At 40.0% G+C, this 11,371-nt stretch overlaps 2 protein-coding genes across 2 annotated transcripts in view; one reads left to right on the forward strand and one right to left on the reverse strand.

Annotated features, from left to right (window-relative positions):
- Positions 1–506: 506 nt before the first annotated feature.
- Positions 507–4,231, reverse strand: tma7 (translation machinery associated 7 homolog). The gene is made up of 4 exons (XM_079685780.1): positions 4,076–4,231; positions 3,217–3,272; positions 3,050–3,137; positions 507–935 (listed from the first exon to the last, which is right to left on the reverse strand). The coding sequence occupies exons 1-4, from the start codon at positions 4,089–4,091 to the stop codon at positions 901–903; spliced, it is 195 nt and encodes a 64-aa protein (XP_079541906.1). The 5' UTR covers positions 4,092–4,231; the 3' UTR covers positions 507–900.
- A 141-nt stretch (positions 4,232–4,372) lies between these two features.
- ccdc51 (coiled-coil domain containing 51) overlaps positions 4,373–11,371 on the forward strand; it is a gene marked incomplete at its 3' end in the record, with an annotated part of 9,362 nt that continues 2,363 nt past the window's right edge. The window contains 8 exon segments of the mRNA XM_079680619.1: positions 4,373–4,750; positions 5,557–5,626; positions 6,217–6,436; positions 6,815–6,839; positions 6,842–6,951; positions 10,816–10,980; positions 11,169–11,213; positions 11,216–11,365. Of these exon segments, the coding sequence (XP_079536745.1) occupies positions 5,622–5,626; positions 6,217–6,436; positions 6,815–6,839; positions 6,842–6,951; positions 10,816–10,980; positions 11,169–11,213; positions 11,216–11,365 (720 nt within the window). The 5' untranslated portion in view covers positions 4,373–4,750; positions 5,557–5,621.

Consider the following 11,371-nt stretch of genomic DNA (forward strand, 5'->3'; position numbering starts at 1 on the left):
CGCACAGCGTTAGAAAATCGGGCCTTCAAAATAAAAGTTGGACTTTTTCCCCCCAAAAAAAATAAATAAAGGATTTTTTTTTTTTTTTTTTCACTCACATCTGCGACCCACTCGAAACGGGTCCGCGACCCACCAGTTGAGAACCACTGCTTTAAAGTAGAGACACTACATACTGATATACCCCTGAACATAGGCAGGAGTTTTTGACTGAATCAATATATCTATTTGTTAATAATTTTAAGAAATTATATGCTTTTAAATATGTATTCAATCTTTTATGACGGTAAACAAAAGTGGTCACAATATAGTTTCCTAATTTCAACTTGCTCATTCTCTCCTTGAGGTCATGTAAGTAAAGCTTTTATATATTCTTTTAGAAATAAAAATGATCATTGTAGAAAAAGCCAATTGTGTATTTATTGATCCGGTTGATAGCTTTTATAGTATCCCCGTTCTTGTTTAAACCCCATGATATCCAACACACCACAAATGAAAATGACAGGCAGTAGTTATTACAAAAACTTTATTAGTATCTCCCTCTTTACAATACAACACAAATCAAAAAGATAAGAACTTGGTGGTGATGTGTGTGTTTCTTCTTTAGTTTCATATGGACACAAAATACAGTGGAAATCAGCATTTTTCCAACATTTCTTAAACGGCACACCTTCATTTCTAAACTGTATGTAAAGATGTTGGTCAGTGTGTGACTGAGGAACTCTCTACATGCTGTTGGAGAGTTAAGAAATGTGTACTTTCATCCTGTTCACTATTTAGAGCAGGTCTTTAATTTATTGGGGGTTTTTGAGTTACATAGCAAAACAAAATGGAGTCTTCTCAGCGGGTCGAACACACGGCGCGACACCGGGAGCACACACACATCGTCGTCAGATTCACATGTTACTTCTTGCCAGATTTCTTGATGCCAGTGCCGCCTGCAGGGGAAAGACAACAGGAAAACAGATTAATTAAAAAGGTATACGATAAGGGATCCTGTCTTTTTACAGAACACGAATGGATGAATTTGTGTTGTATAACAAAAAGCTGCAGGTTCATGTGCACCTTGGTGTGTGTATAAAAACAGAATTTCCCCATCGAGTTAAATAAAGTTAATTAAGTTAATATTTGTGCGCGTAAGAAAACCTCTGACATGGCCGATGGATCAAGTGGGAAAAATGGTGGCTGATTTTTATGTTTGTACTAGGGATGGGAATTAGAAGGCAAATGTATATTCGAATATTCGACCCCCAAAAAAACGGTTAACCGATTAACCAATATCTACATATCCTATAAAAAAGAAAAAAATGTGGGAAACATTTTTACAAAAAGTTTTTATTTTGAAAACTTTTATTTTTTCAAATAAGTATTGAAACCAAGTCGAATTTGTCAAATGTATTGAACTGCTGATCACAGCTTGAACAGGTGACAGCTATAGGCCTACAGCTTTCATGCTTAAAACATAACTTGGTTTTCTGATGGATTTGGACATTAACGCGAGTGAAGTATAACCGGACGAGAGAGAGAGAGAGATCAGCACCTGCAGCTCTGCCCGCTGTGAGGGACCAGTGAGCGGAGCCACACACACCTTTAGACCCGACACACTCAGCTATGGCACTGTCGTATACATTGAATTATTCCATTTGATCAGATGTAATCAACTTAGGCACCCCTACCAAAAAAAAAGTACTACAATAAAAATATTCATGTTCGAATACCTGAATAATTTTGAATATTCAATTAATCGTTCCCATCCCTAGTTTGTACATACATTGCTGAAAGTAGACGTTTTGTTTTCATATTAAAAATGTAATTTGAGAGGTTTTTAAGGGTCAAATTAACTTTACACCGGTTTAGAAATACTAGAAATATCATGCATTATAAACACATTTTAAGCTTTCTTGCTAACGTATATTAAAACGTGTGTATATGTACAGTATTGTGGACAATATGTCTTAACAGTAACAGAACTAATTTTGCAGATGATGTCTCACATTATAGGGTTACCTTTACCCATGAATAGTGTGAACATTACTTCAATATTGCAGAATGTTAAGATGGAGCTTATTTAAATGTCTTTACCTCTCGGCGGCTTAATAACACATTATGAATAATATGCTAATTTAGATTTTGTATGTATAATCGTAATATGAAAGGTAACTAAAACATAAATAAGTACTTCAAAATAACTTTCCATTAGGACTACGTAGCGGCATACATCTGGGGATATGTGTTTATTCTCAGGTTAAATTCGATATTTAGAATTAGTTTTTGTTCGATCTGAGCCACCGTCTGCCACAAATCATTAAACTACCAAATAAATTAACAGTGTATTTAGAAACTACACAGTGTCACAAAACATAAAACACTGTTGTCGTTAAGTGTTTGAACACTCCTAGTAACGAGAAGAGTAATCCCGTGTACCCCTGGCATTAAGCATCAACATGACTCAACCCTATTGTTGTAAAAGCAGCGTTTTCGCCAGGGGGGCTTCTTGGTGTCATGTGACGCCCTTATTCAGCTCGGAACGCCCTGAACTCGAGCCGAGGGCGTCCAAAAAACTAAATAATTTGAGAGAAGATCGAGAGTTTTTATCGCTTGAAATAACGAAAAGGAAAAAGGAAGTCCTTCTGTTGGAGGGGCAACAGAGTCTGGTGGGATTATTTGCGCCGCCAGCAAAGCGTGTTCCTCTGACGGAAAGTGTACTGCCGGCGAGTCTTGAAGGGGGGGGGGGGCGCTAGTGGAGCATGCGCGTGAACTGCGAGCGCCGGAGCCGAGCAGCGAGCCGAGCAAAATGATCCGGCTCACTAAAAAGAGCCGGAATTCCCATCACTAATACATAAAGAGATAGTATCTCTTACTGAAGGGACGGCTCAATTCAAAATTCAAGTCACGTGTCATGTCACGACACACAACCCCACCCCCACCCGGCTCTCGGGGTGGACGCCCTCTCAGCCCTGGTCTGGCAGAAACACTGTGTAAAAGACACTAAAACGACGAGAAATGGTTCCTAAGTAACACATGTAGTGCATTGATGTGTTTCTAGTCTTACACATAGGTCCTTTTCCTGAAGCTTTGGTCTTCAACGCTTCCAACGCCTTCTGTTCCTCCTTCTGCTTCTGCTTGAAGGCAACTTCATCCTGCAAACACAAAATATATGTTATTATGTGCATGCCTTTATCTAATAGTGTTTTATTTGTTGTCTCTGTGTTTACTTACATCATCCATTTCTTTGTTCTGTTTCTTGGGCGCCTTCAGGGGCTTCTTTTTGCCTCCTGTGGAACAAAGATAATACATGTTATAAAAGATGAATAATAAATAGATATTGTCAAGGCTGCAGTCCTCTGATGAATCAGAAAATGCTGAGTGTTAAACAAACACATAGATAAGACCTGCTATTTAATATGATATGAATCCAGAGCCTTAAAATATCCCGATAGTTCCACATATTACATTTGAATTAAAATTGTCTGTTGCCAGTTAACAGAATAAGAAACGAGGGAAATACACTTAATATTTGGTTTAAATTCAATATTCTAAGACTATTTATGAGCCGAATGTTACAGACGATGGCCATGATTCAATATGTATCTGAATACATCATTTAATTTATGTATACCCTTCCTAACAAGCAGAAACATATTAAAGTGTTAAGATTTTGAACGTGGTTTGGTGAAGAAAGAAGTCAACTCATGCTTTTGCCTTAAAGTCTCGCGAGAGCTACACATTTTAGATGAAAGCAAGATTTTAACACGATAAGAAAAAGGGGAAAAATCCACTTAAAGTTGTATTAATATTACCTATAACAACACCATTTATGAGCCGAATGTTGCAGACAATCTCAGTGGCTCTAATATGATCTAAAAACATATATTTGTCAATGTCTACACTGATTAACAAGCACATAATTAACCACTGCGGCAGATTCTAAACGTGGTTTGGTGCAAGCAATGACGTCATGAGACTCATGCTCTCGTTAGCATGCCAAGCTAACCCACCCAGTAAAACACGCTGCCTGCTGACAGAAACACATAAAAATATATGTTATGATGACTATCAGATAAAAATCACTTCTCACCTTCTCTTCCGGACATTTTAAATCTGATTCGCAGTAGTTTTTAAGGAGAGAAAAATAGGTTTTGTGTTCTGCAGCCAGTTGTTAATGCGCGCTCTCAGGACCTCACAGTGAACTATAAACTGGAAGAAGAAGGACCGTTATATGCCCGAATGAAAATCAACCGTCACCAGGGCAGACCGTTGAAGCAGATATTTGAAAACGGTCGTAGTGGCCAAACTGTGGTACTACAGCAAAATTGACGTCACGTTGGCCAAAAATGACTTTTCCCCGTTGACTTACATTGGGGGAAGAGACGTCAGTAAATCAGCGTCTTGTTTTTTTTTAGCTAAATTAACCACCCAGCACGAACGCTTTTATCGCCGTTATTTAAATTATTAGGGTCTAACATTTAATAAATGCAATAAAAGCTGAATCAAGAGTTATTTCGCCTCTCCATTGATTTGACTGAGCCGAGAGCGGGATATCGTGGGCGGGGCTTAATAGAAACTCAACTGCGCATGCTCCATAAGCAAAACGACCCGGATGCTGATGATGCATTTCTGGCTTCACGCGCCACCGAGCAACTGTCATAGGAATGAATGTCACCGCACTTTATACATCCATAATGCTAACGAGTTAGCTCAAATAAACGGCGTCCTTGTGACATGTATGCTCTGACAACACTGAGGACAACAGGTATATATGTTTAACTTCCTTGTAATGTGAGGGAAACCATCACATATTCTGTGTATAATACTTTAAAGTGAGTTTATCGGTAACAACGTGGAGCTAAAGGCTAGCTCGGGATGAAGCAGGAAATACACAGAAGTGACAGATAACCTTGGAGGAAAATCACTATTAAAGTTATATGAATTATGTTACACCCTTTACACTTCATTATTATCCTTTATGGCTTCTTATTGAGTTGGTTTATCTGTCAGTAATATGAGTTTGATGATGATAGTTCACCATGTGGGAAGTCTTTCCTCATGTTTTGAGTGCAAAATGCTTATTTATCAGGGTTTTCTCTTTTAGTTAAATGTGAATAAGAAATTGTATATTTGTGGAATTTTTATGTTTTTCTCCCACATGTAAAGTTGAAACCCAACACTTATCAAATAAACTAAAGTTATGTAACCCTTAATGCTCCCAAAAACATATATGTAATTAGTCTAAAAAAGTTGGTTTAAAATGTGTAGGATATAAACACAGACATATGAAAGTAGGATAAGAAGTCCTCAGCCATTTAGATAGATAAATACTTTATTCATCCCAAATTTGGAAATCAAGCAGCAGTGTTGTCAAGCATTAGATATGAGTTAAAAGTATTTAAAATATAGAATAAGATTTTTTTTTAAATAAAAAAAAAATCAACATTAAAAATCTAGACATATTCACAGTACATGTATTTATCACAGGAGTATTTAAAAAATACCCAATATTAAGAAAATACTGAATAAATGTGTAATATTTAACAGTTTTTTCCCTGGTTCATGTTCCAGATTATGTTCAATAGCAGTGAAACAGAAGCGTTGACAGTTTTGAAGCTGCACTCCTGACTGCTGCAATGAGGTACTTCTACTAAATGTCGTCCATCGGAAAAAGCTGATTTATCTGACGGCTGAATTTGAGGATTAACAACATTACTGTACATTTTACATTTATATTCAATCTAATATTTAATATTCCATTCCTCACAAACTTATGTATATATAATAACCTGCTTTATATTTTGCTACTGTAAATTTGTAATTCAACATATTTTCTAGTTTTTTTATAATGCTATTTGATTTATATTGAGATGTTTACATTTTGGATTGTTTATTTTCTAGTCTTTTAATTTGTATTGTATAATGCCATGTCTTTTTATGCTGTACTTCTTATCTTATCTTATCTTATCTTGCTAAGTATACAAATTACAGAGAATTGATGCACTCTCTTGATGCCATTCTTTCAATTTCTTAATTAGTAACATTCCAAAATCTTGATGTCCCACCAGTTAGTTGCCGCTTTTGTGTAAATCCCATGTCTTACTTTATTGTTTTTGGGCTTCAGATAGAGCAGGTTCTGAGTAGGTCACATTGTAAATGTTCAGACTCTTATCAACTGTATTATTAAAAAGAGACTGGGGACATATTGAGCAACTACCTTCACTGTTCCAGGTACAGAGGAGCTCAGATCTGTCTCCGGACTCGTGGCTCCGGCTCTGTTTCTCGCCTCTTCCTGCCCGGCAGAATCTCTCTGATCCGGACCTACAGCGCTCACCATCAGCCTGGCTCTCCTCCGCCCACCCCTCCACAAACCCCACCAATTAACCCCACCCCTCCTGATGGGAAGGGCAACGCTGAGGTGGTAAAGGAGCGCGCCCTGGCTGCGTTACAGGTACAAACTAATATATTACGACTGATTCAAACATATTTTATTGACCATATACAAGACCAACTGATTGCTTCGTGTGCCCAAGCAGAACGTCTTAAGTATATAAATGTATCTCCTAAAAAGAATCAGAATCAGAATCGTCCACGTGCGCATCGCGATGCATCGTAGAAACGATTAATTTCAACACCCCTGGTATTAAATGTCAATCATGTGGCCTTAATTGTTTAACATGTTTCTTGTTGAAACCTGCAGAAAGCCTGTATTAAAACTATTTTACGGTTTTGTTATAAACAAAGCATTATCATCTGAAACTGAAAAATATGACACGAAACTAAACAACTTTCCTCTCTCTCTCTTCTCTCTCTTCTCTCCCTCCTCCAGCATGCAGGTGAGCTGGGTCATCAGTGGGTCAAAGGTCGGCTCAGGCTGCCAGCTCCTCTCTGAACTATTGGTGGGAAAGATATGAGGAGTTTGTCGGGATCAACGAGGTCCGAGTGGCTCAAACCAGAGTCAATGAGGTCAGTGTGAAGCTGTCGGGAAACACTCACAGCTTGCGTCTCTTATTGCTGCCCTGCGTTTCAGACTTATTCAATTCACGGCTTTATCGTCATTTGCTCAGCAGCTACAGTGTACAGTGCAAGGCACAACTGAAGTCTCAGGCTCCTCCAACAGAGCAACACGAATATATATAGAGGACATAGAGTAAATAAGACGGATAAAAGAGCATAGCCGTGGGAACATGTTTCAAATGGGGGGTGCTGTGGGGATCACACCAGGGCTGGTTTTCACCAATGTGCTGCCCTATAGGCAAGATTTTAGCTGGCAATGAAAAACCTCTACAAAAGACCAATACGCTGCAAAAAGAGAAACGTATTGACATGGTGGACAGCTTATGTAAAAGGCTTCAAATGTATTTAGTATTGCCTGAACATGTTTTAATTGGGGGGTGGACTTCACATCCTCTAGGGGGGTCCGGGGGAGCTCCCTGGGAAGATTTTTTTTAACATTTTAAAGTAAAATGCTTCAATCTGGTGCACTTTGAGCGCCCAATTACTAGAGACTGATCTAGGGGGTTACAACTCTAAAACACCCATATGAAAAAGATCGGTTTGCATTTTATTCATCAAATATGTGAACACTTCCAATAACCTACCATAGCCAATAACAAATCAATGTAACTTATTTGATTTGTGTTGGTCATTCATATCTTATTTTAAATAGTTAACATTTATTTATTTATTTATGCATATTTTTAAATCTCTCCAGTTTTAAACGATATTTTTGGTTTACTCTGCCTATAGTATACATTGGAATGATTTCAAACCTGTTTTTATTTGTCCTAATAATTATAAAGGTGTCCCTTTGAAATATTTGTTTACATAAATTGTGATCAAAACGTTTGAAACTCAATGAGATAACTTAGACTAAAGTGAACAATTTAAACAGTCAGAGTCCTTCACCTCACTGAGCCTCTCAGACAGGACAGAACTCTCCCTCCATATTATTGTAGAAACAGCTTCTGATATCATTAGCGCAGCAGAAGCTAACAACAATCCCCGCCGGTACCGCAGTATCCCCTCTCTCTATCTATCTCTCTCTCTCTCTCTCACGCTGGCTGTGAGCTGCGGGCGCCTGATAAGCCAACATCCCCCACTTTCATCACTACAGCGCCCATCGTACAGGGCAAATTAAACATGTAACCGGGGTGAAAAGGGTTGTTATCTTTACTTAATTATGAATGTTGTTACATCAAGGCTGAAAATTCTTTTTTTTTGTATCATATTTGTATTATATCTTGTGGAAGTGCAGATCCCTTGTCCTCCACCAGGGGGTGCTGCAGCACCTTCAGCACCCCTACTTCCCACGGCCCTGTAAAAGAGTGCAAGAAAATACAAATAAAATAGAAATAGTGCAAGAAGAGTCTTTATACAAGTAAATTGAACGTGATATATTAAATAAATAATGTGTAAGTTGCAAACAGATTAATGTTATGGATGTACTTTAAAGCGGGGTGTCCGTGGGGTCTTAAAAAGTATTAAAGTTGATAAATCGATTTAGCAAAAATGAAGGCTATTAAAAAGTATTAAAGGGCATTTTCCAAGGTATTACGTTTTGTAGCTTGTTTTCAATAAGTATATACATTGTCCAAAGAGGTTGTATTCTACAGTCTGCCTGAATGTAATCATTGCGTAGGTGTGTAGTGTGATTCTTGTAGTTTATTTATGGCATCCCGTTGGATTTGACGTCATCTGAACAGGACATCGCACGCTCACTGCTTGATAGCGCGAAGGTCCGTTTACGCCGGTTGTTAAACAACATCGTTATGGGGAAATGTGAGTCTGCGTCCAAATGGTTGGAAGATAAGGAGGAAGGACAATCAATACTGTATATAGTCAATGTGAGGTAAAGTGTGTCGCCATGGTAACCGGTTAGAACTCAAGTGGAGATGAGGTCTTAAAATGTATGGGAAGGGTCTTAACAAAGGTCTTAAAAAAGGTTATTACATTTGACTCAGGATTCCTGTATATACCCTGTAAAGAGTTCAAGTGTTTAATCGTCTTGTTGGATGAAGCTGTCCCTGAGTCCGGTGGTTTTAAGGCCCTGACACACCAAACTGACACCAAAGAACACGTCCCGACGGAACACGACTGTTGTGTCGCCTCACGTCTCCTGCGTCTTGGCCAACAGTCGCACTGGAACACTCCGCAAAGACTTCAGCCGAGCACGTACGAACTGCGCATGCGTGAGTGGCAATAACTCTCCTTACCAGCAGGTGGCGGTAGTGTGTATTCATCATTCAAAAGAGGCAACAACCGGAAGATAGACTGATTGATACACAGAGAGAAGAAGAACAGACTGCGTGATCTAAACAAACAACAAATAGCGTGTGCGTTCCATTTTCACTCTCGTCCATCAAAAACATATCTCGTGCGGTACTGGAGCTATCAGCCATTGGAGTGTTGCTTGCGGAAGACATTCTTTGTGCCTACTTAAAGCGTTTGTTTACGTCCCTCACTTCCGTTTCGCTTCTCATGCACTGATTCGCTAGCTGAACAGCCAATCAGAGTGATTTATTTGGCACGACTGCCCGACCCAATGCATGGCCGATTCAACATGTTGAATCGGCCATGCGTCGGCCATGAAAGGCCAAATAAGGCGTGTCACGGCCGATGGTGCGGGACACACCAAATTGAGTTTGGGCGACAGGGCACGCTTCGTCGTCCGACTAACACCGACGGACGATTCGGCTGGTGTGTCCGGGCCTTTAGACCTGAAACAGGGAGGAGCTTTAGCCTCAAACTAAAGCTGCTGTGGTGTTTAACTCCGGTGAGGATCTGGCGGTTGTTATTTTCAGCGATGAATGGGTAGGCTCGTTATCAGCTGCAGAATGAATACACGTTAACTCACTGCCTGGTCATACAGACATCGCGTTACTCACACTTGAGCTAAAGCAAAAACCATATGACCTTCTGGGGTCAGACGCTCTCAATCAGGTGAAAACACACACCTGAAATACCTCCAGCCCTGAGTAATAGGACTGCGACACACAATAAATAGATGAGCTTCATTCAAATGTCTCTCACAGTTATTAAGGACAAATGATGTCATCGGGGTGATTTTGTCTGTTTTATCCAAATAATCCCTGATCTGACTCCGGTGCTGTGGCTTCTGAGTCCACTTCGTTTTGTTTCCAAACTATGCTGTAACCAGAGTTCCCGTTAGAATATTCTTTGCCGGTCAAAAAGTCCGTTAAAGTTGAAATCTTCCCGACAAAATTAGAAAAAGAGCCGGTCAAAGGTCTTCTTTGTTATTTATTGAGCTTTAAAACAAATCTGAGAGATTTAGTTTTGCCGGTCTTCAGCATATTTTACCGTTCATAGTCCGGTAATTACCGGCTAACGGTGAGCTCTGGCTGTCACGCTGCATCCCTTCATATTGAGGTTGCATTTCAGACGTGGCAGTGTTCAAACGCTCACATAAAACTAATGCTGCATTTAGACATAGGAACAATACAGCTCCTACAGATACACTGAGAAAGGTCCTGAGTGTACGACGACGTTCAAGGTTCAAGGTTCTTTATTGTCAAACTAGCTACAGAGTAATTATGTCGTTGAAAATCTTAGGTCACTCGCTTCTCCAACAGTGAAACACAATAATACAGATAAGCAGACAATATTAAAATATATTATATTAAAAGTAATACAAAAAGAAAAATAGTTAAAAAAAAGTGGAATAGTGCAGTACAAGTCTATATACAAGTTATTGGAATGATATATTAGATAATAGATATTACTAAGTAGCAGACGAATGTTATGAAGTTGTTTTTGTCTTATTGCCTGCGGGATGAAGCTGTCTCTGAATCTCACGTGTGTTTGTTCCAGGCGGAGTCAGCGTTCATGGTGTCCAGAGGGATGGTGCGCGAGGCTCACGGCAGCCTGGAGGTTCTGCAGGTCCGTCTGAAAGAGGTCCGAGACCGCCTGGACCGGGTCTCCAGAGAAGAGGCTCACTACCTGGAGCTCGCCACGCAGGAGCACAGACTGCTGCAGGTGAGCTGAAACGTGCTGACTCTGGATCAGCTCCGTCGTCGTTCCCCCGTTTTAAAGAGATGTGTGGGTACGGAGCAAAAGAGAGAGGGTTTTGTTTTCTGACACTTTGCGAGTCCACACCAGGGACACGTATATAAATAATGTCCTTGAACATGAGCTTGTTAATAATGTGCCCTTCTCCCCGATAGGAGGAGCGCCGTCTCCGCACGGCGTACGAGAACGCAGAGGGGTCGGAGAGCGGGAAAAGTTCTCCTTGTTCTCTGCGGGCGTTCGGGCGAGTCACGAGAAGGAGAGAACGAGAGCGGAGAGAACCAAGAACTGGTCCATCATCGGGTCGGTGCTCGGAGCGCTGATCGGGGTCATGGGGTCAACGTACATCAACAGAGTCCGG

This window comes from Notothenia rossii (genome assembly GCF_949606895.1).
Source record: "Notothenia rossii genome assembly, chromosome: 5".
Lineage (NCBI taxonomy): Eukaryota > Metazoa > Chordata > Actinopteri > Perciformes > Nototheniidae > Notothenia > Notothenia rossii.

Bases quoted from the DNA above. Each gene is read 5' to 3' on its own strand.
- tma7 (XM_079685780.1), bottom strand. The intron at 3,138-3,216 runs GTAAGTAAACAC...TTGTGTTTGCAG, and splicing joins AGAACAAAGAAATGGATGAT to GATGAAGTTGCCTTCAAGCA. The intron at 936-3,049 runs GTAAGACTAGAA...TTTCCCCTGCAG, and splicing joins TTCAGGAAAAGGACCTATGT to GCGGCACTGGCATCAAGAAA.